Source organism: Hypanus sabinus, chromosome 9 (genome assembly GCF_030144855.1).
Source record: "Hypanus sabinus isolate sHypSab1 chromosome 9, sHypSab1.hap1, whole genome shotgun sequence".
NCBI lineage: Eukaryota > Metazoa > Chordata > Chondrichthyes > Myliobatiformes > Dasyatidae > Hypanus > Hypanus sabinus.
This window is the reverse complement of record NC_082714.1, coordinates 1,999,671-2,024,189: the sequence shown is the minus strand read 5'-3', so window position 1 is coordinate 2,024,189 and position 24,519 is coordinate 1,999,671. Positions and strand designations below refer to the sequence as shown.

The window sequence follows — 24,519 nt, the reverse complement described above, 5'->3', positions numbered from 1 at the left end:
AGTTCATGCAAGGAAGCCCACCAACATCCTGGAGTTGAAGCAGTTTTGTAAGGAGGAATGGCCTGAAATTCTTCCAAGCCAGTGTACAAGACTGATCAACAGTTATCGGAAATGTTTCGTTGAAGTTATTGCTGTAAAAGGGGGTCACATCAGTTATGGAAAGCAAAGGTTCACATACTTTTTCCAACAAATACATGTTATATTGGATCATTTTTCTCAATAAATAAATGAACAAGTATAATGTTTTTAGTGTTATTTATTTAATTGGGTTTGCTTTATCTACTTTTAGGACTAATGTGAAAATCTGATTACATTTTAGGTCATATTTATGGAGAACAAAGAAAATTCTACAGGATTCATAAACTTTCTAGCATCGATGAATATGAAATTGTTCTGAGATCAATCGAACCCTTCCCTCCCACACACACCTCCAACATCCTATCATCCTCGTAAATATCTCAAACATCCCTAATGTATCTGCCTCTACCACCAACCATGGCAGGGTGTTCCACACACCCACCACTCTGTATATAGAACTTATCTCTGACATCCCCTCTATACTTTGCTCCAATCACTTTAAAATTATGCCCTCTCATATTAGCCATTTCCACCCTGGGACAAAGTCTCTGGCTGTCCACTCTATCTATGCCTCTCAACATCTTGTACACCTCTATCAAGTCACCTCTCGTCCTTCTTTGCTCCAAAGAGAAAAGCCCAAACTCTCTCAACCTTTCTTCATAAGTCACGCTCCCCAGTCCAGGCAGCATCCTGGTAAATCTGGTAAACCCTCGCTACAGCTTCCACATCCTTCCTATAATCAGGCAATTAGAACTGAATGCAATATTCCAAGTGTGGTCTAACCAGAATTATCTTGTGGCTCTTGAACTTAATAGCCCAGAACTCAATTCCCCGCTCCCTAGTGGATGGAGTTAGTGCTCATTCTCCTGCCATGGAGTGCTAAAGATGTGACAACAGATGGCACAAGGAGTTGGCAGTGTCTCATTCCCTGCACAATTTTACACGTGAGAAACCCATATTTGCTCACCTGGAGTGCCTCCATCCTTGAAGTACCTCTCCCGAGGCCCTGGCAACTGGAACAATGGGAAGAGGTACTCTGTGTGCCAGTTTCGATCTTCACTGGGATTGAAAGAGTTGTGTTCCTCAAGAGGTGCATTCCAAGGACTGTATTTAAATCTGAGGTGGTACTTCACCTAAAAAGACAAAAACAACATTTGCAAGTTCCGTTTGCAACATGCAGATTCTGAGGGAGGGAGTGGAGAGGACATCAGCCACTTACGTGTTCCTGCTGGTCTCACCTTTTTTCTTTATGCACTACACCACCTACATTAATGTTACCTGCAACTATCTAACTATCCCTTATACATTCTAAGTACAAGAGAATCCGCAGATGCTGGAAATCCAGAAAAACGCACAAAATGCTGGAGCAACTCAATGGGTCAGGAGGCATCTACAGGGAGGAATAAACAGTCAACATTTGAGCTGAAACTCTTCATCAGGACATTCTCATCCAAATCATTGATACAGGTGACAAACAACCATGGACCTAGTGCTGCTAGGCACACCACTAGTCACAGGTTTCCATTCTAAGAAACAACCTTCCACAGTCATCATTGGCACAGAAAGAGGCCCGATGGCCTATCTAGTCTGTGCCAAACCCACATAGAGTCATAAGACCATAAGACATAGTAGTAGAATTAGGCCATTCAGCCCATTGAGTCTGCTCTACCATTCCATCATGGCTGATCCTGGATCCCATTCAACCCCATACCCTGCCTTCATGCCATATCCTTCAATGCCTTGACCAATGAGGAAACGATCAATTTCCGCCTTAAATATACACAGACTTAAGATTCTACTGCAGTCTGTGGCAGAGCATTCCACAGATTTACTAATCTCTGGCAAAAAAAAATTCCTCCTTACCTCTGTTCTAAAGGGTTGCCACTCAATTTTGAGGCTGTGCCCTCTAGTTCTAGAAACCCCCACCATAGGAAACATCCTTTCCACATGTCCTCTCTAGTCCTTTCCACATCCATTAGATTTCAATGAGATCCTCCTGCATTCTTCAAAATTCCAGTGAGTACAGGCCCACAGCTGCCAAACACTCCTCATATGTTAACCCCTTCATTCCCAGAATCATCCTTGTGAACCTCCTCTGGACTCTCTCCAATGACAATGAGAAATAGGGCCCAAAATCGTTGACAATACTCCAAGTGTGGCCTGACTAGTGTTTTACAAAGGCTCAGCATTATCTCCTTGCTTTTATATTCTATTCCTCTTGAAATAAATGCTAACATTTCATTTGCCTTCTTTACCACAGACTCAACCTGTAAACTAACCTACTGGGAGTCTTGCACGAGGACTCCTAAGTCCCTCTGCACCTCTGATATTTGAACCTCCTTCCCATTTAGATAATAGTCTGCACTATTGTTCCTTTTACCAAAATACATTATCATACATTTCCCAACACTGTATTCTATCTGTTACTCTTTTGCCTATTCTTCCAATTTGTCTAAGCCCTGCTGCAATTGCATTGCTTCCTCAGCACTACCTACCCCTCCACCTATCTCCGTATCATCTGCAGACTTTGCCACAAAGTCATCAATTGCATGATGTAAATCATTGAGAAACAATGTGAAAAGCAGCAGACCCAATACTGACCCCTGAGGAACACCACTAGTCACTGGCAGCCAACCAGAAAAGGCCCCTTTTATTCCCACTCACTGCCTCCTGGCTGTCAGCCATTCTGCTATCCATGTCAGTATCTTCCCTGTAATACTATAGGATGTTATTTTGTTAAGCAACCTCATGTGTGGCACCTTATCAAATGCCATCTGGAAATCCCAGTAAATAACATCCACTACCTCTCCTTTGTTCACCCTGCTTGTTACTTCCTCAAAGAACTCTAACAGATTTGTCAGGGACAGAAACCATGCTGATTGAGTTATTTTGTCATTATTCTTGAGGTGCCTTGAAACCTCACCTTTAATAATAGACTCCAAAACTTTTCCAACCACTGAGGTTAGGCTAACTGGCCTATAACTTCCTTTTATTTTGCCTTTCTCCCTTCTTAAAGAGTGGAGTGACATTTACAATCTTCTAGTCCTCCAACACCATACAAAAATCAAGTGATTCTTGTAAGATCAGGACCAATGCATCTGTTATCTCTTCAGCAACCTCTCTCAGGACTCTGGGATTTAGTCCATCTGGCCCAGGTGAATTAAGATCTTTGAGTTTGACTGGCACTTTTTCCTTTGTAATAACAATGGCATTCACTCCTGCTCCAACACTCACGGACCTCTGGCACACTGCTAGTGTCTTCCACAGTGAAGACAGATGCAAAGTACCCGTTAAGTCCACCTGCCATTTGTTTGTCCCCTATTACTACCTCACCAACATCATTTTCCAGATGTCCAACATCAACTCTCACCTCCCTTTTACTCATTATATAAACTTCTGGTATCCTGCTTTATTTTTTTTTGTAATTTATTTTTTATTGAAGTTCATCATCAAACAGACATTTCCATGAGATGTATTTCAGACATTGTACATATATATCATATACTCATATATATCACAAATTTCCACAAAGTATTTATCTGAGGTATACACTTATAGAAAAGAACAGAAAGAAAAAACAAGCAAAAGGAAAAAACTATGTACAAGTAGGGAGTGATTTTTTTTTTACAACATATTCATTGATTTGTGAGAATAAAATCAGGCCTATGAGGCATTATGTAGTTAAACTATTTTTCCCCAATATGAATCAAATTGTTCCAGCTTATGATTAACAGATGCTGTTATCTTCTCCATTTTGTAAATGTCCATTGTAATTTCCATCCATGCATTTAAAGTTGGGCTCTCCTGTTTTAACCATTTCCTAGTAAGAGTCTTTTTACCAGCCACCAACAGTATATTCATTAAACATTTATCTCTTTTCAACCATTCTTGAGGTAGATATCCAAAATACATGGTCTTACTCTCTAAGGGTATTTCACATTTAAAGATGTCTTGTAGGGCATTGTGTATCCCCCTCCAATAGTTTTTGATAACAGGGCAGTCCCAAAAAATATGATAATGATTTGCATTTTGATTTCCACAATTTCTCCAGCAAACAGGGAGGTTACTATCATAATGGGATTTCTGAGAGGGTGTAATAAAATATCTTAACAAGTTTTTCCATCCAAACTCCCTCCATTTCTGTAAACTGGTACACTTCCATTGATACCTCCATATTATTGTCTATTTTTCCTCAGATATAATTATCCCTTCTTCCTTCTCCCATTTTGTTTTAATGTATGAAGTCGAATATGTTTTAAGACTTGACAACCCCTTATACATGCTTGAAATGATTCTACTACCGTTATCTGAATTATATGCTTTCTAAATAGCTCTATCAAACATGTACTTGCCTTGGTTACATTTTTAAGTGTCTTGTTAACATATTGTCACATCTGTAAATATTGATAAAAATCTAATAAGTGTTTCTCTTTAAGCATTTCAAAACTGAACATTATTCCTTCTTTCATTATGTTGCAAACAACTGTTATTCCTTTAGCTGCCCAGTCCTTAAATCTAGGATCCAATTTATTAGGTGTAAAATCCGAGTCATATGCACACCACTTAAGAATTGCAATATCTCCCTCTAGATAATATTCTTTTATAGTACTTTTCCATATTTTAAGAGTCAATTTCACCCATGGGTTATCAATAGTATTTATGTACCTTTGCAGGTTGTTATCAGCCAAAATTGCTTGTATGGGGATGGGAAGTACCCGCTCCTCAATGTTTTTCCATTGAGTGTCATATGATGGGTTGTACCAACATATCAAGCTCTCAACTGTGCTGCAAAATAATAATCTCTAAGAGAGGGCAAGCCCCATCCCCCCTTTTCCTTTGCTTATTGCAAAGTTTTGAGATGAACTCTAGGCCTTTTACCCTGTCAAATATAGCTTGATAACATCTTGTTTCAATCATTGAATTGATTTTGATTAATCTCTATTGGTAAGGTCTGAAAGAGATATAACAGTCTGGGCAGTATATTCATTTTAATAGACTCAATCCTTGAACTGAGACTGAAAAAAAAGGAATCAGGTTCCATCTTGCCATATCTTCCTTAATTTTTTTTATATAAAGGCTGATAATTACATTCTGATAATTTTGCCAAATCTTTTGGCATAATGATGCCCAAATATTTGAAAGACTCTGTTTGCCATGCCCAGGGATATCTACTTTCAATTTCTCTTGGTGGGCTATAGTAATATCAAAGTAATTGGGTTTTATCTATGTTGATCTTGTCTCCTGATAATTGACCACATTGTTCAAAGGATTGCATCGATTTAGGTAAACAGTATGTTGGTTGCCCTAGATAGATAAAAATGTCATCTGTGTAACAAGCCAATTTATGCTCTGTCCCTTTAATAGTAATTCCCCTGACATCTTCATTTTGTCTGATGTATTGAGCTAATGGTTCCAGATATAACGCGAAGAGTAGTGGTGACCATGCACAACCCTGTCTCGTGCCCCTTTCTAGGGTAAGATTATTTGATAAATATCCATTGATTTTAATCCTAGCAGTAGGGTTGTCATATAGTGTCTGTATAGTTTTAATAATTGTGTCTTGGAAACCAAATCTATGTAAAACTCTGTAAAGAAAATTCCAATTAACCGAATCAAATGCCTTTTCAGCGTCCACTCTTATCATTATTGCTTCGATTTTATTTTTTTGTATATGATCCATAATGTGAAGTGACCTTCGTATATTGTCTTGTGTCAGGTGTTGTCGTATAAAACCTGTCTGATCATTAAGTATCAGTATGGGTAGAAACTCCTCTAATCGTTTGGCCATGATGGAGGTAAATAATCTATAATCTACATTAAGAACAGATATTGGTCTAAATGACCCACATTGCATTTTATCTTTGGGTATCCTCCTTTATACTATTGGCTAGTCTGCCCTCATATTTCATCTTTTAGCTATTTTTAGAAGCCTTCTATTGGATTTTAAAAGCTTCCCAATCATCCACTTCTCACTTACTTTTGCTACATTATATGCCCTTTCCTTGGCCTTTGGAGTCCAAAACTTCCTTTGACAGCTACAGTAGCCTGCACCTGCCATTTGAGAATTTCTTTCTCTGTGGGACATACCTATTCTGTGCCTTGTAAACTATTCCTAGAAACTTCAGCCATCTCTGATCTGCCATCATCCCCACTAGTATCCTCCTCCAATCCAGCTGGGCAAGCTCCTCTCTCATTCCTGTATAATTTCCTTTATTCCGCTGATACTGATACCTGTGACTTGTGCTTCTCCCTCTAAAATTCAGTATGAATTCAATCATATTATGATCACTGCCTCCTAAGGATTCCTTTATGTTAAGCTCCCCAAATAAGATCTGAGTTATTACATTCAATCTAAGATAGCCTTTCTCCGAGTAGACTCAAGCACAAACTGCTCTAAAAATCCATCTCGTTGGCATTCAACAAATTCCCCCTCTTGTGATCCAACACCAACCTGATTTTCCCAATCCATACTTGCATACTGAAGTCCCCCATTACAATTGTGACATTACCCTTATTACATGCCTTTTCCAGCTCCCTTTGCAATCTCAACCCCACATCTTGGCTACTATTTGGAGGCCCATTATATTTTTTTTACCTTTGCAATTTCTTAACTCTACCCACAAAGATTCAACATTCTCTGACCCTCTGTCACTTCTTTCTAAAGATGTAATTCCATCTCTTACCAACAGAGCCACACCACCACCTATGCCTTTCTGCCTGTCCTTTTGATACAAAGTATATCCTTTGATGTTTAAACACTACAGCAAAGAAACAAGGCCCTATGGCCCATATAGACTCTGCGAACCCTCAGTGTCATAGAATACTACAGTACAGAAATCATCTAGTTCATGCCGAACCAACAGGATGATTGTGTCTTCGTTTAGTCAGTTCTCTTATATTCCATGTGATCTAACCATCTACATGTGGAACCTTACCCGAGCCTTACTGAAGTCTATACGGAATATGCTTACTGCCCTGTTTTATCAACCTTACTGGTTACTTCTTCAAAAAACATACTCAGATTTATGAGACATGATCTTCCATGCACAAAGCAATGTTGACCTGATCTCACTCTTCCCAGTGTTCTGGTCACACATTTTAAGACATCTAGCACCTCCTTCGCTGTAGTGCAGACTACTCCCAAGACATTCCCGTTGGATCTTAAGTTCCAAAGTCTCCATGAGAAAAGTAGAAGATAAGTTTCATTGAGAACTTCACCCATCCCCTGTGGCTCCATCCACTTTGGTCTTTGAGGAGTCTAATTTCTCTCTTACTTGTTACTACTTTTCCCTCAAAAAACATAACATTTCTTTGGATTCTCCTTGATCTTCGCCGCCTGAGCTATCTCATTCCCTATTTTACTCCTCTTAATTGCCTTCTCAAGTACTGTCTTGCATCCCCTATAAGTGGTGGGTACAGGGTACAATTCCAACATTTAGGAGGAGCTTGTTTTGGTAAATGAATGGGAAGGATATGGAGGGCTATGGGCCAGTGCAGGTTGATGGGACTAAATGGGCTGTAGGGCCTGTATCTGTGCTGTAGTGTCCTATAGCAGCAATTTACAGCAACCTTCCCCTGTATATTTGTTCCTTGAACTCCTGTTGACTATTATGGGGTTTATTATATAATTCCAATGGGAGAGACAGCAGCCTGTCCTTCAGCCTCAAGACTCATAGCTCTTGAATTTGCATCACTAACTGCAAGAACCAGAGGGGTTAAATTGCTTCCTGGTAGATTAAAAGATCACTGAATACTTAGAAACTAAATAAAACTTATCAAAGCTTAGTGCAAGTGGCAGAGACAGAGCAGAACACTTCACAACTAATTAAACAAGTTCAAGTTGGTTTAATTGTCATTTAACCACACACATGAATACAGCCAAATGAAAGTGTTCCTCTGGGGCAAAGAAGCAGAACACAGTGCCAACAGTCAGTCACACATAACACACAGCACATATAGTACATATAATTACTATAGCAGAAAAAGACACAGTCACACAGAAAAATAGCCTGCATGGGATGGTTGTTCTGAAGAAACCCAGAGCAGTCCCTCACCAAGCACTAGTGCAGCCAGAGACAAACACCTGCAAATGAGCGAACATTGCAGACAGTCGGACCGATCCACAACCCAGCCTGGATGTCTACTGTGCCACACCGCCTCTAGCATCTCCTCCCCAGGTGGCTCCACAGCATGAGGGCCTGGTCCGCGTGACAACCAAGGTGGTAAAAAGGGATGCGGGAAATGCATGTCTCTATGGACACGGTCAGGACCTACCTGTAGTGGTAAAGGCTCCTCAGGGTGCTTGAAGTCATGGTCAAACACTAAGGCTGTCAACACACTCTGTGTTAACTTACTTCCAGATTTTATAAATTCTTCAAACTGAGCTTCTGTGTGGAAACCCAGAACTGCGAAGGAAAGGAAACTCTCTGTAAGACTTGAAGGACCAGAAGACACAGGAACACAATTAGGCTAGTCCACCCACTGAGCTTGCTCTGCCATTTCATCGTAGCCTTGCAATATAAAATGGATCTCAGGGTAGTGACATATATACTTCAATAATAAATTTACTTTGATGTTTGAACTCTCAACCCCATTCTACTTTCTCCCCGTCACTAAACAAGAACCTGTCAACATCCACTTTAAATACACTCCACGACTTAACCTCCACAACCATCTGTGGCAGTGAATTCCACACATTCACCCCCTCTGGCTAAAGAAATTCCTCCTTATCTCTGTTCGAAACAGACATCCCTCTATTCTGAAGCTGTGCCCTCTGATTTAGATTCTTCCACTATTGGAAACATACTGGCAACATCCACTCTATCTAGACCTTTCAATATTCGATAGGTTTCAATGAGATCCCTCCCCATTCATCTAATCTCCAGTGAGTACAGGCCTAGAGGCATTAAATGCTCCCCATACATTAACCCTTTCATTCCTGGGATCATTATTGTGAACCTCCTCTGGACCCTCTCCAATGTCAGCACAGCCTGTCTTATATAAGGGACCCAAAACTGTTCATAATACTCTAAATGAGGTCTGACCAATGCCTGATAAAGCCTTAGCATTACATCCTTGCTTTTATATTCTATTCCCCTTGAAATAAACGCCAACATTGCATTTGCCTTCTTTTCCCCAGACTCAACCTGTAAACTAACCTTCTGCGAGTCTTGCACAAGGACTCTGCAGTCCCTCTGTACCTCTGATGTTTGAACCTTCTCCCCATTTAGATGATAGTCTGCACTACTGTTCATTTTACTAAAATGCATATTCATACATTTCCCAACACTGTATTCCATCTCACACGTTTTTGCCCTCTCTTCCAATTTGTCTACAGCAGTAGGCAGATACCAGCCAAGATATCCCAGTGACCAACCATTTGAATCTTTTCTTCCCATTCCCATATTGACATGACTGCCCATCCTCCTATGCTCCACTTCTTCCTCCCATCTTTTTTATACAAGATTTTTACCAGTTTCTTTCTGGTCCTGAAGAAGGGTCTCAACGCAAAATATTGACTGTCCATTCCCGTCCCAACTCCACACACAGACGCTGCCTGACCCACGGAGTTCCACCAGTAGTTTTTGGAGTTGCTCAAAATGTTCAATAGATCATGCATTATCATAGAGAAGTCTATTATAGAATAACAAGCACAAAACACTGGAGAAACTCAGATGTCAAGCAGCATCTATGGAGAAGAATAAACAGTCTTTCGATGTTTTAAGCCGAGACTTTGTCAGGACTAAGAAGGAAAGACACCAGAATAAGAAGGTATGGAAGGGAGGGGGAGGAGTACAAGCTGGTCGGTGATAGGTAAGATTGGTGAATGGGAGGGTAGCAGGGGGGATGAAGTGAGGAGCTGGAGGTGATAGTTGAAGATGGAGGAATCTGGTAGGAGAGCAGAGTGGATCATGGGGGAAAGGAAAAGAGGAGGAGAACCAGAGGGGAAAATGGGCAGTTGTTGTTCGGCGGGGGGAACCAGAAAGGGAAATGAAAAAAATGCTGGGGGGTTGGTGGTGGGAGAAATTACTGGAAGTTGGAGAAATCAATGCTCATACCATTGCCATTGGTTTGGAAACCACCCAGACCGAATAAAGTTGGGTGAAAATAACAACAAGAAGTTGTGGATTAAGGGTGAAAGGTGAAGAGTTTAAGAGGAACATGAAGGGGATATTTTTCACTCAGATGGTGGTGAAAGTGTGAAATAAGCTGCCAGCGCAAGTGGTGGGTGCGATTTCGATTTCAACTTGAGAGAAGTTTGGATCGGGACATGGAGGGATATGGTTGATGGGACTAGGCCAATTAATGTTTTAGCAAGGACTAGATGGGCCAAAAATAACCATATAACCATATAACAATTACAGCATGGAAACAGACCATCTCGGCCCTTCTAGTCCATGCCGAACGCTTACTTTCACCTAGTCCCACTGACCCGCACTCAGCCCATAACCCTCCATTCCTTTCCTGACCATATAGCTATCCAATTTTACTTTAAATGACAATACCGAACCTGCCTCTACCACTTCTACTGGAAGCTCGTTCCACACAGCTACCACTCTCTGAGTAAAGAAATTCCCCCTCGTGTTACCATTAAACTTTTGTCCCCTAGCTCTCAACTCATGTCCTCTTGTTTGAATCTCCCCTATTCTCAAATTAAAAAGCCTATCCACGTCAACTCTATCTATCCCCCTCATAATTTTAAATACCTCTATCAAGTTCCCCCTCAACCTTCTACACTCCAAAGAATAAAAACCTAACTTGTTCAACCTTTTCCTGTAACTTAGGTGCTGAAACCCAGGTAACATTCTGGTAAATCTTCTCTGTACTCTCTCTATTTTGTTGACATCTTTCCTATAATTCGGTGACTAGAACTGTACACAACAGAGTCAGTTCTCTGACTCTGAGGTGTTGTCCCTCAGTTCCTTTAGACATACACATTCCTCCCTGGACTGCTTTAATAGATACTGTACCTTGCTGATATCATTACAGATATTGCAGACTGCTTGATACTGCCCGTCAGCCCATCAGACACTGTTTTACAGCTAAATGTGAACTGGTCAAATGGAAATCGTAGCCAGCAATAATGGAAATTGTAGACTGCTACAGCATGTGTTATTATTGCTACAATTTGGCTCTGATCCCCCTCCCCCCTCACTCCCAACACTTGATAATACTAAGCTATGATTTGAATAGACAGAAGGGAGAGCAGCCCTGGTGCAGGGACCATGAGGAACTCACCTTCAACCACCCTGTGCAGACTGTCTTTCACTGTCATGGCAATTGTCTCTACTGCCGTCACATTGGAAGGAATGTAAACCACATACCACTGGGCAAAAGGATGTTGTGGGAAGTACGGGATGTCGTTAATGTTAAAGGGGGGATATACTGTTGCATTGGGATACCGGATGGACACGACGTGTTGTCTTAGAACGATAAGGATTGTAGTGAATAAAAGCGGCAGGCTTATTTCAGTAATGGTGACCAACACTTGCCGTTTCTGTATTGAAAGAAAAGAAACATCATTAAAAGCAATCATCACTGAAGCACAGAAAATCCAATTCACCAGCTTCAGCAGAGACCAGCACTGACGTCAAACGTCCCAGTGTGGCCTGCTCACTGCTGGAGGGAGAGTCACACACTGAAGAACTGCATCCAGATTTTAAATTATTTAACACATTTTCACGAATGACATGCCAGTAGTGTTAGTTCGTCTACTTTTTCACTTGTGTCATAAATGCAACTTTTTAGTTATTTATTTGTGGTAATATTACTTTATGTGTTATGTGTGTTAGTTATACGTAGTGAGTGTGTTGTGCACCTTGGTCAAGAGGAATGATGTTTCGTTTGGCAGCATACATGTGTATGGTAGAATGACAATAAAATTGAATATTGAAACACGCGGTCAATGTGTCATTTCCATTAACAACTCTCACAATCACGCTCCAACTAGCACTCAGTTTCCTGCCCCTAATTTTTTACTTACTGCCCCCAAAACCAAACTCACTCTCATTGCTTTCCCTAATCTGACCCCCAACCCCCCTCATTTCTGTCACTAATCCCTAATCTGACCCCCAACCCCCTTCATTTCTGTCACTAATCCCTAATCTGACCCCCAACCCCCCTCATTTCTGTCACTAATCCCTAATCTGACCCCCAACCCCCTTCATTTCTGTCACTAATCCCTAATCTGACCCCCAACCCCCCTCATCTCTGTCATTGAACCCTCAACCAACTCTCAACTCCCTTCATCTCTGTAACTAAACCCTAACATGACCCCCAACACCCCTCATCTTCATCACTAATCCCTAATCTAACCAACATCCCTCATCTGTCATTGAACCCTCAACCAACCCCCAACTCCCTTCATCTCTGTCCCTAATCCCTAATCTGACCCCATCACCCCTAATCTCAGTCACTAATCCCTAATCTGGCCTCCACCGCCCCTCATCTCTGTCACTAATCCCTAACCCAACCCCAACTCCCTTCATCTCTGTCACTAATCCCTAATCTGACCCTCAACCCCACCTCATCTGTCACTAAGCCCTAACCTGACCCCTAACTCTATTTATCATTCACTAATTCCTAATCTGACCCCCAACACCCCTCATCTGTCACTAAACCCTAATCTGACCCCCAACACGCCTCATCTGTCACTAAACCCTAACCTGACCCCCAACACCCCTCATCTCTGTCATTGAACCCTTAACCAACCCCCAACTCCCTTCATCTCTGTCCCTAATCTGACCCCCAAATCCCCTCATCTCTAAACCCTAATCTGACCCCCAACACCCCTCATCTCTGTCACTAAACCCTAACCCAACCCCCAATTTCCTTCATCTCTGTCACTAAACCCTAATCTGACCCCCAACACCCCTCAACTCTGTCACTAAACTGTAATCTGACCCCCAACACCCCTCATCTCTGTCACTAAACCCTAACCCGACCCCCAATTCCCTTCATCTCTGTAACGAATCCCTAATCTGACCTCCAGCCCTATCTCATCTGTCACTAATCCCTAACCCGACCCCTAACTCCCTGCACTGCTCTTTTTTCATACACAGAGATGGCAGGTGTGTGGAATACCCTGCCAGGGGTGGTGGTTGAGACAGATGCTTTAAGGATATTTAACAGACTCTTAGATAGGCATATAGATGAAAGAAAAATGGGTGACTATGTAGGAGGGAAGGGTTAGATTGACCTTAGAACAAGTTATAATGCTGGAACAACATCATGGGTCAAAAGGCCTGTAGTGTGTTGTAATGGTCCCCATTCTAAAACCATTGCAATGAACATAAAAGGACAACAAAGTCTGAGACACAATCTTGATGGACATCACAGTTCAGCATCATCTTTCCCACAAATCTTCTCCTTTTTCCGTCCTTCTGGTGAGTATTGGGATCACAAATTCCTGGAGATGGGGTACACATGTACACCAGTGGAGCGATCTCTCCAGGAGATGAATAGGGAACATAGCTGGTCCCTGTGGGAGCTCGAGCTCAGCTGAGGAGAGGAGGATGAGAGCAGGGACTAAGAATGGAAATGTTTCAAGATCATTGTCTTCTGAGTGTGAAGGTGAGGGCCTCTGTTGGTCAGAGTTGACCATGGGTATTGCATCCTACCTCTCTATTACACAAGACTGGGCAGTACGATATGGAGAGCAAGCTGTTGCCCATGTAGCAGGCTCCCCTCTCCACGCTTCTGATGAATCCAAAGAAATAGCAGAGATCGATACAGTTTGGTACCATCAGATCTGGAGGAGTTGCCAGTCAGCATTGAACTCAATGCTGAAGCCTTAGGGACTCCAGCTCCAGATTTTTCCCTCAGGGTTTAATCCCAAAGTTTCCTCATGAGTGGTACAGCTGCAAGGCAGCAGAGGTTTGAGATCAGTTTTCCTTCTTCTCATTGAGCTGTCAACCTCAGGTGATGAGCCCCATCTGCCTGAAGTGACTGGCTTTAAGGCGTCAATAATCAGCCTTTGCCCCTTCTCCTGTTATAGAACTGGTTTCACTGGGCTTAGTAGCTAAGCCACACGTGAAGGCCAGGAGCTGGACTTGGTAGTCAGAGGCTGTTTGAGACGCATGCCATCGGGAGCATTTAACAGGTAGTGAGAGCTGACCCCATTACCACCCCCTCGGCTGTAACAACCTGATTGTACAACCAAACAACGTTCCTCCGGACCACAGTGCACCCACAAAACATAAATCACACACAGCACGTCAAACAAAATGTTACCATAACTACGGTTAATAAAATATAATTCAAAAAGCATGTAGTCCATATCACTGATAAGCAGCAAACAGCTTGGTGTCCTAGTGATGAGACCTTGGTGGTGATAGGGTATTCTTTAGCCTCATTTTCTGGCAGTCCTAATCCTGATGTCCCTGAACCTCCTTCCTGACTGTAGTGGGTCAAAGAGATTGTGGGCTGGGTGCTGGGGATCCTCAGGCCCCTCCTCTCTGCTCCTGGGAAATGTCACAAATGAGGGAGTGAGACCCAGTGATCTGCAGGGTCTTGTAGTCGGATGCCTTACAGCTTCTCTACCACACGATGATGCAGCTGGACAGGACACTCCTGGCGAAAGTTGTTAGAATGGGGGAGGGGAAGACCTTGTACACCTCAATCTCCACTGGAAGTGTAGTTGCTGCTGTAGCTTCCTGACTAGTGAGGAGGTATTGTGGGTTAGATTGTATGTAAGTCTAGTGGGCAAGTGGGCATCCTAGAAAGAAGCATCACACGTGTCCACGTGGCACAGTAGTGCTGTGATCACAGTCGCACATACACCCCTCCCACCAATACCGACAAAATTCACTTACTTGTAATACGTAGTTTTTCCAGAGCAGTAGTCCAAGCTGCCGAAGTCTGCTCATTCTGAACTCAGAACCTCGCCCACCCTAAAGTGCAGCACCCCACAGTTCCTGAGAGACAAGAAGGGTGTCGGAATAATTGCAACAGGCAGCTTCTCAAGGCCACCCCGTGGGTCACTCTGACCGGAGCGGACGTGGAGTGGTTAGAATGAGATGCTGTGGTTCCCTCATCAGGTCAGGTGGCGGTGCTCTGAGGAACTAAAGAAGAATCTGCATTTGTATGTTGCTGTTTACTTCCAAAGGATTTATAGAACCCTGACAAACATCTATGAATGCACTGTGGAGAGTATCATGTCCTGGGATGGAGACACCAAGCCCAGGAATGGAAAAATCTGCAAAAAAAATAATAAACAGTGCCCAGTCCATGACTGGAAAATCCCTCCCCACCACCGAGCACACTTATATGGAGCACTATCACAAGAATGCAGTATCCGTCACTGTGGACCCCCATGCTCTCTTCTCTCTATTACCACTGGGTAGGAGGTGAAGGAGCCTTAGGTTCAGGAACAGTTATTACCCCTTCAATTATCAGGCTCCTGACCAGCATGGATAACTTCACTCACCACAACACTAAACTGATTCCAGAGCCTATAGACTCATTTTCAAGGTTTCTACAACTCATGTTCTCAGTATTATTTATTTTTTGTCTTCACAACTTGTGGCCTTTTGTACATTGTTTGTGTGGCAGCCTTTGAATATGTAGAATGTTTTTGGAAATTCTATTGTATTTCTTTATTTTCCTGTAAATGACTGCAAGAATATGAATCTCAAGGTAGAACAGTGGATTCTGGATAATTGGGCCATCATTTAACCGAGGCATCTCCTTATTTGGGCCAACTCTTGAAGAACAAAAACTAATTGAGAAAATAACTGGGATTCCCTTTGTTTATTTGAGAAACTTCTTTGGAGCATAGAAGGTTGAGGAGGGACTTGATAGAGGTATTTAAAATTATGAAGGGGATAGATAGAGTTGACGTGGATGGGCTTTTTCCATTGAGAGTAGGGGAGATTCAAACAAGAGGACATGAGTTGAGAGCTAGGGGACAAAAGTTTAGGGGTAACATGAGGGGGAACTTCTTTACTCAGAGAGTGGTAGCTGTGTGGAACGAGCTTCCAATAGAAATGGTAGAGGCAGGTTTGATTTTGTCATTTAAAAAAAATTGGATAGGTATATGGACAGGAAAGGAATGGAGGGTTATGGGCTGAGTGCAGGTAGGTGGGACTAAGTGAGAGTAAGCATTCGGCACAGACTAGAAGGGCCGAGATGGCCTGTTTCCGTGCTGTAATTGTTATATGTTATATGGTTAATTGCGACAGGAGGCTGCCTGTCTATCGAGCATTAGTCATGTGATTGTCAGACATTATAGTGGGCTTAGAGCGAATGGTTCTTAAGTAGTGCCACATGCATGTGTTTATGTTCAAAAAGCAGTGATTTTTGTTACCAATAATTGGTGAGAAATAAGCAGTAAGACAATTCGGAACTGTTTTGCTCTGTGGTTTCAAGTGTTCAGGCTTGGAGAATACCAGAAATGGCCATGTGTGAAAATGAAATAATTTCACTACTTCAACAACTTGGGAATTATGAAAAATTTGAAGGTATTGACAATCATCTTGAATGTTACAATTAAGATCTGGGGGACACAATCTTCAATAGCGTGGTATGAAGGCACAGCATTATCTGCATCAGGCATCTGCGCTGATTGTGTTCTTTTACAGTCAATCAAAAGACAGGGCAGCGTACACTGGATGATTCCTTGTTTGATAGCTAATACGGTTTTATAGTACTGTCGTAGTATTGGTAGGTTTTATATTACTCCATATTTCATTTAAATAAATAATTTGTTACTCAGCTAAATGGTATTTCGTCTTTTTTAAAAAAAACTATTTCCATCAAATGAACAAATTCTTCTCGGACTTCCAGCGGGTGCAGGCATCGATTTTACCTGATGCTTTGATGACAAATTGCCATCTTCATCAAGGATGATGCCCAGGTATGTCTAGTTCAGGGGTATATATACCCCTGTTGTCTGTCCCTCGAATTCCAGTTGTTACTTTGAACAGGACCTTTGTCTTTGTTAAAATTCTTTTCCTTTAGTTTTATTACAATGCCAGGTGGCTCCATAAGCTATTGGCGTGGCACAGTAGGTCTGTGCTGAATTCAGTCCTATCGTCATTCCAAATGCGAAGTTCTCCTACCGCCAATTTCTCTGGGTAACCCAAACGGATACACTTCCTGTGCTCCTTGATGCAGGTTTCCACCGTGCATCCCGTCTGGCTGATATACACCACTCCGCATTCAGCCGACCTGAGTCCCAGGTCATCTTTGATCCACATAAGCTCTGATCTGAGCTTTCTTATGGGTTTGTGGATGGTATTAATCCAGTATTTCTTCAGGATCCTGGCAATCCTACATGAAATGTGGAAATACTGGGAAGACCGGCGGTCGCAACAGGTTCCTCCTTGTTGTTAGGTTTCCCGGTTTTTCTGTCAACCCTTTTAAGAGCCTGATTGGTTTCCTTCTCCTTGTAGCAATTCTGTAGGAACTTTGTGTATAATTGTCTTGTTTCTTTGTGGAGACTCCGGTCCAAACAGTTTTCACACAGTTATTCAAAGTAGAGAGAACCGCTTTATGTTGGGAGGCAGGATGGTGGCTGTTATTGCTGAAGTATGTTCATGTGAGTGGGTTTCTGATAGATGCCATTTGGTTGTCTCTCATTCCTGGATATACTAATATGATAGAAACCAGACACTGACTTTAACTTTGAAGTACTGCAGAGTGAGGAAGAATCTGTGAACAGAGCCATGGCTGTACTGCAATCATATTTCCACTCCAATGTGTGTGGGCAGAACTAGGGCCACTCTTTGTCACTCTCAGAGAAACAGAGTGACAGGACTGGAGTACTTCAGACCCAAAACCTCCTCCTCTCTAACATGACTGTGTATTTACCTTGACCACCTTGGTTACCTGCCAGTCATTGGTGGCCATAGTTTGATCATGGTCATTTCTTACTTACTGCCCATTATGCTGCTGGCGTTTAGGGCAGCAATGAAGGTCCTCCATCTCTGTTAGTGTTCAGACCTTCCCTCATTGTGTTAGTAGTTTTCTCTCGCTTTTCACTACTGTCAGTCTTACAAGTCCCACACAAAGATGACGGGGTGTGTTAGAGATTTTGCACTCAGATGTAGAAGAATTCTTCATTGCTGTTTCTGTAACAATTTTGTTTTCCCAGTCAGGGTTGTTAGCCCCACAATGAACTCTCAAACCTGGAGGACCAGTGGACCAGTCTTAGTCTGGTCTGTGCCCTTTGACCTGCGTGGTATGAGTGACCCAATCAAAAGCCAAAGTATAAAAGCCCTGACTCCAGCCAACATAGCCCTCTGGGTCATTGAGGCATGCAAGCTTCCTACCCCCAGACTGTGGTCCTGTTGGAGGATGGTCATTTCTAGCTCTGTAGTAACCCGGCTCTCATAACAGATTCTTCCCTCAGGTTGTGAGACTGATGAATACCCTGCTACCAACGAAGTCTCATCACTAAGACACAGAATGTTTACTGTTTACTCTTGCTGTGCACTCCATGTATTTTGAACTATGTTTTATTATTTTATTAACTTATTTGTGGTAGTATTTTGTTTTATGTGCTGTGCATCATACATGTTTAGGGAGTGCACTGTGGTCCAGAGGAACATTGTTTTGTTTGATTAACAAAAGAGTCAGATGATAATAAACTTGAATTTGAATCACAGTTCAGCTGCTGCTGAAATATCTCTTCCACACCCGTCATCTTTGTACTTAGACATCCCAGTATTGACTGCTGAACATCTCTTCCACACCCGTCATCTTTGTACTTAGACATCCCAGTATTGACTGCTGAACATCTCTTCCACACCCCTGTCATCTTTGTACTTAGACATCCCAGTATTGACTGCTGAACATCTCTTCCACACCCCTGTCATCTTTGTACTTAGACATCCCAGTATTGACTGCTGAACATCTCTTCCACACCCCTGTCATCTTTGTACTTAGACATCCCAGTATTGACTGCTGAACATCTCTTCCACACCCGTCATCTTTGTACTTAGACATCCCAGTATTGACTGCTGAACATCTCTTCCACACCCCTGTCATCTTTGTACTTAGACATCCCAGTATTGACTGCTGAACATCTCTTCCACACCCGTCATCTTTGTACTTAGACATCCCAGTATTGACTGCTGAACATCTCTTCCACACCCGTCATCTTTGTACTTAGACATCCCAGTATTGACTGCTGAACATCTCTTCCACACCCCTGTCATCTTTGTACTTAGACATCCCAGTATTGACTGCTGAACATCTCTTCCACACCCCTGTCATCTTTGTACTTAGACATCCCAGTATTGACTGCTGAACATCTCTTCCACACCCGTCATCTTTGTACTTAGACATCCCAGTATTGACTGCTGAACATCTCTTCCACACCCGTCATCTTTGTACTTAGACATCCCAGTATTGACTGCTGAACATCTCTTCCACACCCGTCATCTTTGTACTTAGACATCCCAGTATTGACTGCTGAACATCTCTTCCACACCCCTGTCATCTTTGTACTTAGACATCCCAGTATTGACTGCTGAACATCTCTTCCACACCCGTCATCTTTGTACTTAGACATCCCAGTATTGACTGCTGAACATCTCTTCCACACCCGTCATCTTTGTACTTAGACATCCCAGTATTGACTGCTGAACATCTCTTCCACACCCCTGTCATCTTTGTACTTAGACATCCCAGTATTGACTGCTGAACATCTCTTCCACACCCGTCATCTTTGTACTTAGACATCCCAGTATTGACTGCTGAACATCTCTTCCACCCCCGTCATCTTTGTACTTAGACATCCCAGTATTGACTGCTGAACATCTCTTCCACACCCCTGTCATCTTTGTACTTAGACATCCCAGTATTGAAACTGAGAGTAACTGATTGCCAGAAATCCGAAACCGAGAACAGAAAATGGCAGGAACATGAGCAGATCGGACAGTGTCTATAGAGAGAGAAACCGAGTTAACAATTCACTAGATCACAACTTGTCTGGCTAATGCAATTGTTTCACAGGAAGAAGAAGAATCAGCAAGCAGACATGTGCTAACAGACAGTAGGTTGGTTTATGGATGAGAAGAGAGATGTGCAGCATCTTGTGCTGTTGATATACACGTACACGACTATGAGAGGATATAGATCAAGTGGACAGCCAGAGACTCTACCCCAGGGCAGAAATGGGTCATACAAAGAGACATAATTTTAAGATGATTGGAGGAAAGTATAGGGGGGAATGTCAGAGGTAAGTTTATTTTAAAAAAAGACAGAAAGTGGGGAGTGTGGGGAACATCCTACAAGTGGTGGTGGTATAAGCAGTTACATTAGGGATATTTACTTATTTATTCAATGACATGCAGCATGGAACTCCCCTTCCAGCCCAATGAGCCTCACCACTCAGCAACCCCCCAATTTTAATCCCAGCTTAAACTTGGGACAATTTACAATAACCAATTAACGTACCAACCAGTACGTCTTTGGACTGTGGGAGGAAACCACAGCACCCAGAAGAAACCCATGCAGTCACGGGGAGAACGTACAAACTCCTTACAGGCAGCAACGGGAATTGAACCCATGTCACTCACTGGCACTGTAAGGCATTGTGCCATTGTGCCATGCCACCCCATGGTAAGAGACTCTTAGACACATGGATGAATTAAAAATGGAAGGCTATGTGTGACAGAAGGGTTTGCTTGATCTTGGAGTAGGTGAAAGGGTTGGCACAACATTGCAGGCCAAAGGGTCTGTACTGTTCTTTGTTCTATAAATCAGATTGACATGTCAAAATACTTGAGAGATGGGTCTGGATTCAGAGACCAGATCTGGCAAACAATACCATCAAAAAATTAAGTGAAATGGTTTACACGTTATCTTATAGCTTCAGGAGGAATTCAACAGTCAAGCAGTAGAGGGGTATAGTTGATGCTTTGACTGAGAGCTTCATCTGGACACATTTACACAGCAGCCACTGCCACTCAGCTGGCCTATAAGATACACATTTTCCCACATTCAGAGCCTGCACTGCATCGCTGCAGAAAGTGAATACTCAGTTCTGTGAAAGGTCATGCGCTAAACCAAGAGCCACTGCCTGACGAAGCAGAGCACAGGCTCCTCAGCCCACAATGCTGCACCCCTCCTTTAACCTACTCAAAGATCAACCTAACTCCTCCCCTCCACTTTTCCTTCATCCATGTACCCGAGTAAGAGATTCAAATGTCTCTGATGTGTCTGCCTCTGCCACCACCGCTGGCAGAGAGTTCTAAGCACCAACGACTGTGTAAAACAATCTCTGACATCTCCCCTATACTTTCTCTAATCAATCTCAAAGTTATGCCCCCTCCTATAAGCCATTGCCATCCTGGGGAAAAAGGTCTGATTACTCACTTGATCTATGCCTCTTATCATCTTGTAAACATTTATTGAGTTATCTCCCAATCTCCTTCAGTCCTAAAAGAACAGCCCTAGCTTACTCAACCTGTCAATACATCTCTCTAATCCAGGCATCCTAATAAATCTCTGAACCCTCACTAAAACTGACCTGCTGAGGGTTCCTAGCATTTGAGTTTGTCAATGTGTCCACCCTCAGTTTTTTTTTGACGTTTTTCTAATCTAGATGCAGCAATGCAGAGTTAAACAGCACATTCAAAAGTGCCCTATTAGTAACTAGGCAACAGAATAAATCGGTAAATCGCCAGTCTCTTTGTTTCAGTGACCCGCGCCGGTTCCTGTTCTCGGGTTAACCGGGAAAATCTTAAGCCAACTTTCAATTCCCAGCTCTCCGAGAACAAATTGCTCCCCGCCTTTATCTCTCCATCACTGGTGTGATCTGCCTGTAAATTCGCTGAAGTTCGAAACGTTCTTCCCAATTAAAGGACTTCATTTCTGCCACTTCCTGCAGACGCCCGCCTCCCCTCAGAACATTCCATACTGTCTCACTCTCTCACCCACCGTTTCCAGTTTGAAATTGCGTCCACTCACCAGTATCCACAAGACCGCTCTCCGCCGTAACTCAGGAAAATTTATTGCACTAATCCCGGAAGCGAAACTAACCTGTTTTTCGACGTCAGGCAAGCACCTGCGCAAGGTGTAGTTTCAGAGTTCCTGCCTGTTGAGTGCTTCATGGCGCTAATCACGGAGGACGAGGCGGGGCCACTCTCAGTAGTTGTTTCGTTTAAAATCAACAGGTGAATTGGTAAGAAGCTGTGCACAGAGCTAATCCGTATTCAGTAATCAATCCACACTCAGTACAGGGGACAATGTAAACAATCCCTGCAGTCCCACTGTCTAACCAATCCCCACTCAGTACAGGTGACTGTGTAGCCGATCCCCACTCAATTCAGGTGACTGTGTAGCCGATCCCCACTCAATACAGGTGACTGTGTAGCCGATCCACACTCAATACAGGTGACTGTGTAACCAATCCCCACTCAATACAGGTGACTGTGTAACCAATCCCCACTCAATTCAGGTGACTGTGTAGCCGATCCACACTCAATACAGGTGACTGTGTAGCCGATCCCCACTCAATACAGGTGACTGTGTAGCCGATCCCCACTCAATACAGGTGACTGTGTAACCAATCCCCACTCAATTCAGGTGACTGTGTAGCCGATCCCCACTCAATACAGGTGACTGTGTAGCCGATCCCCACTCAGTACAGGTGACTGTGTAACCAATCCCCACTCAATACAGGTGACTGTGTAGCCGATCCCCACTCAGTACAGGTGACTGTGTAGCCGATCCCCTCTCAGTACAGGTGACTGTGTAGCCGATCCCCACTCAATACAGGTGACTGTGTAGCCGATCCCCACTCAATACAGGTGACTGTGTAGCCGATCCCCACTCAATTCAGGTGACTGTGTAGCCGATCCCCACTCAATACAGGTGACTGTGTAGCCGATCCCCACTCAGTACAGGTGACTGTGTAACCAATCCCCACTCAATACAGGTGACTGTGTAGCCGATCCCCACTCAGTACAGGTGACTGTGTAGCCGATCCCCTCTCAGTACAGGTGACTGTGTAGCCGATCCCCACTCAATACAGGTGACTGTGTAGCCGATCCCCACTCAATACAGGTTACAGTGTATCCAATCCCCACTCAGTACAGGTGACTGTGTAGCCGATCCCCACTCAGTACAGGTGACTGTGTAGCCGATCCCCACTCAATACAGGTTACAGTGTAGCCAATCCCCTCTCAATACAGGTGACTGTGTAACCAATCCCCACTCAATACAGGTGACTGTGTAGCCGATCCCCACTCAGTACAGGTGACTGTGTAGCCGATCCCCACTCAATACAGGTGACAGTGTAGCCGATCCCCTCTCAGTACAGGTGACTGTGTAGCCGATCCCCACTCAATACAGGTGACAGTGTAGTCAATCCCCACTCAATACAGGTGACAGTGTAGTCAATCCCCACTCAATACAGGTGACTGTGTAGCTGATTCCCACTCAGTACAGGTGACTGTGTAACCAATCCCCACTCAGTACAGGTGACTGTGTAGCCGATCCCCTCTCAGTACAGATGACAGTGTAGCCGATCCCCACTCAATACAGGGGACTCTCTCAGTACACAGACTAGGTACCTCACCCTCCCTTGGCACATAGACCATGTAACCCATCCTTGTATGGTACAGAGTCTGTGTAGCCCATACTCAATGGATACATGGACCACATAACTCACCCTCTCTCAGTACAAAGACTGCATAATGCATCCTCCCTCAGAACATGGATCACATGTCCCATCGCAGTTTCCAGCTGGTTGTTATTTCACAACAGGGTGACACCTGAGACCTGAGCCAGAGTCCCTGCCTGGAGAAGATTCAGGTTTGTTCTAATCTCTCAGGTCAGGGCCACGCCATTCTCACTAGAATTTCAGTATGAGGTAAGTTGTCTTATTTAAATTCAATAGACCATTGTGTGACCGATCCTCCATTCCGTGTAGGGGGTAATGTACGTAACCACAACTCACCTACAGACTGTATAATCAACCCACACTCATTATAAGAGATAATACTCTCATCACCACTCAGCACAGGGATTGTGAAACACACATTACTTTCAAACATGAGGCTATTGGGCCCATTGAGCCTATACTAGTTCTCAGAGCAATCCTACACACCATATTCTGAGCACAGCAACACTTCTACTTCTTCAGAAGGTTGAAGAAATCCAGCAATGTCCCAGAATCGGGTTTTGTATCACTGGCATATGTGATCTGGGAGCAGTACATAATAATATTTTTAAAGAACAATAAGTACCAATAAGAAATATATAAAAAAATTAAGAACATAAGAAATGAGAGCAGGACTAGCCCATGGACTCATCTTCACCTACCTGCCTTTTTCCCCATAACCCTTAATTCCCCTACTATGCAAAAATCTATTCAACCTTGTCTTAAATATACTTACTGAGGTAGCCTCCACTGCTTCATTGGGCAGAGAATCCCACAGATTCACCACTCTGGGAAAAGCAGTTCCTCCTCATCTCTGTCCTAAATCT

General features: G+C 43.1%; 1 protein-coding gene across 4 annotated transcripts in view; it reads right to left on the bottom strand.

The window, feature by feature from the left end:
• abca3b (ATP-binding cassette, sub-family A (ABC1), member 3b) overlaps positions 1-22,178 on the bottom strand; it is a 235,319-nt gene extending 213,141 nt beyond the window's left edge. For 3 of the 4 annotated variants that reach the window (XM_059978838.1, XM_059978841.1, XM_059978840.1), the window contains exons 1-5: positions 22,069-22,178; positions 14,892-15,140; positions 11,317-11,575; positions 8,353-8,483; positions 1,046-1,211 (exon numbers count right to left, since the gene is read on the bottom strand). In XM_059978838.1, coding sequence (XP_059834821.1) covers positions 1,046-1,211; positions 8,353-8,483; positions 11,317-11,575; positions 14,892-14,945 — 610 coding nt within the window. In that variant the 5' untranslated portion in view covers positions 14,946-15,140; positions 22,069-22,178. The other variant, XM_059978839.1, reaches the window with a different exon arrangement.
• Between the last annotated feature and the right edge of the window lie 2,341 nt (positions 22,179-24,519).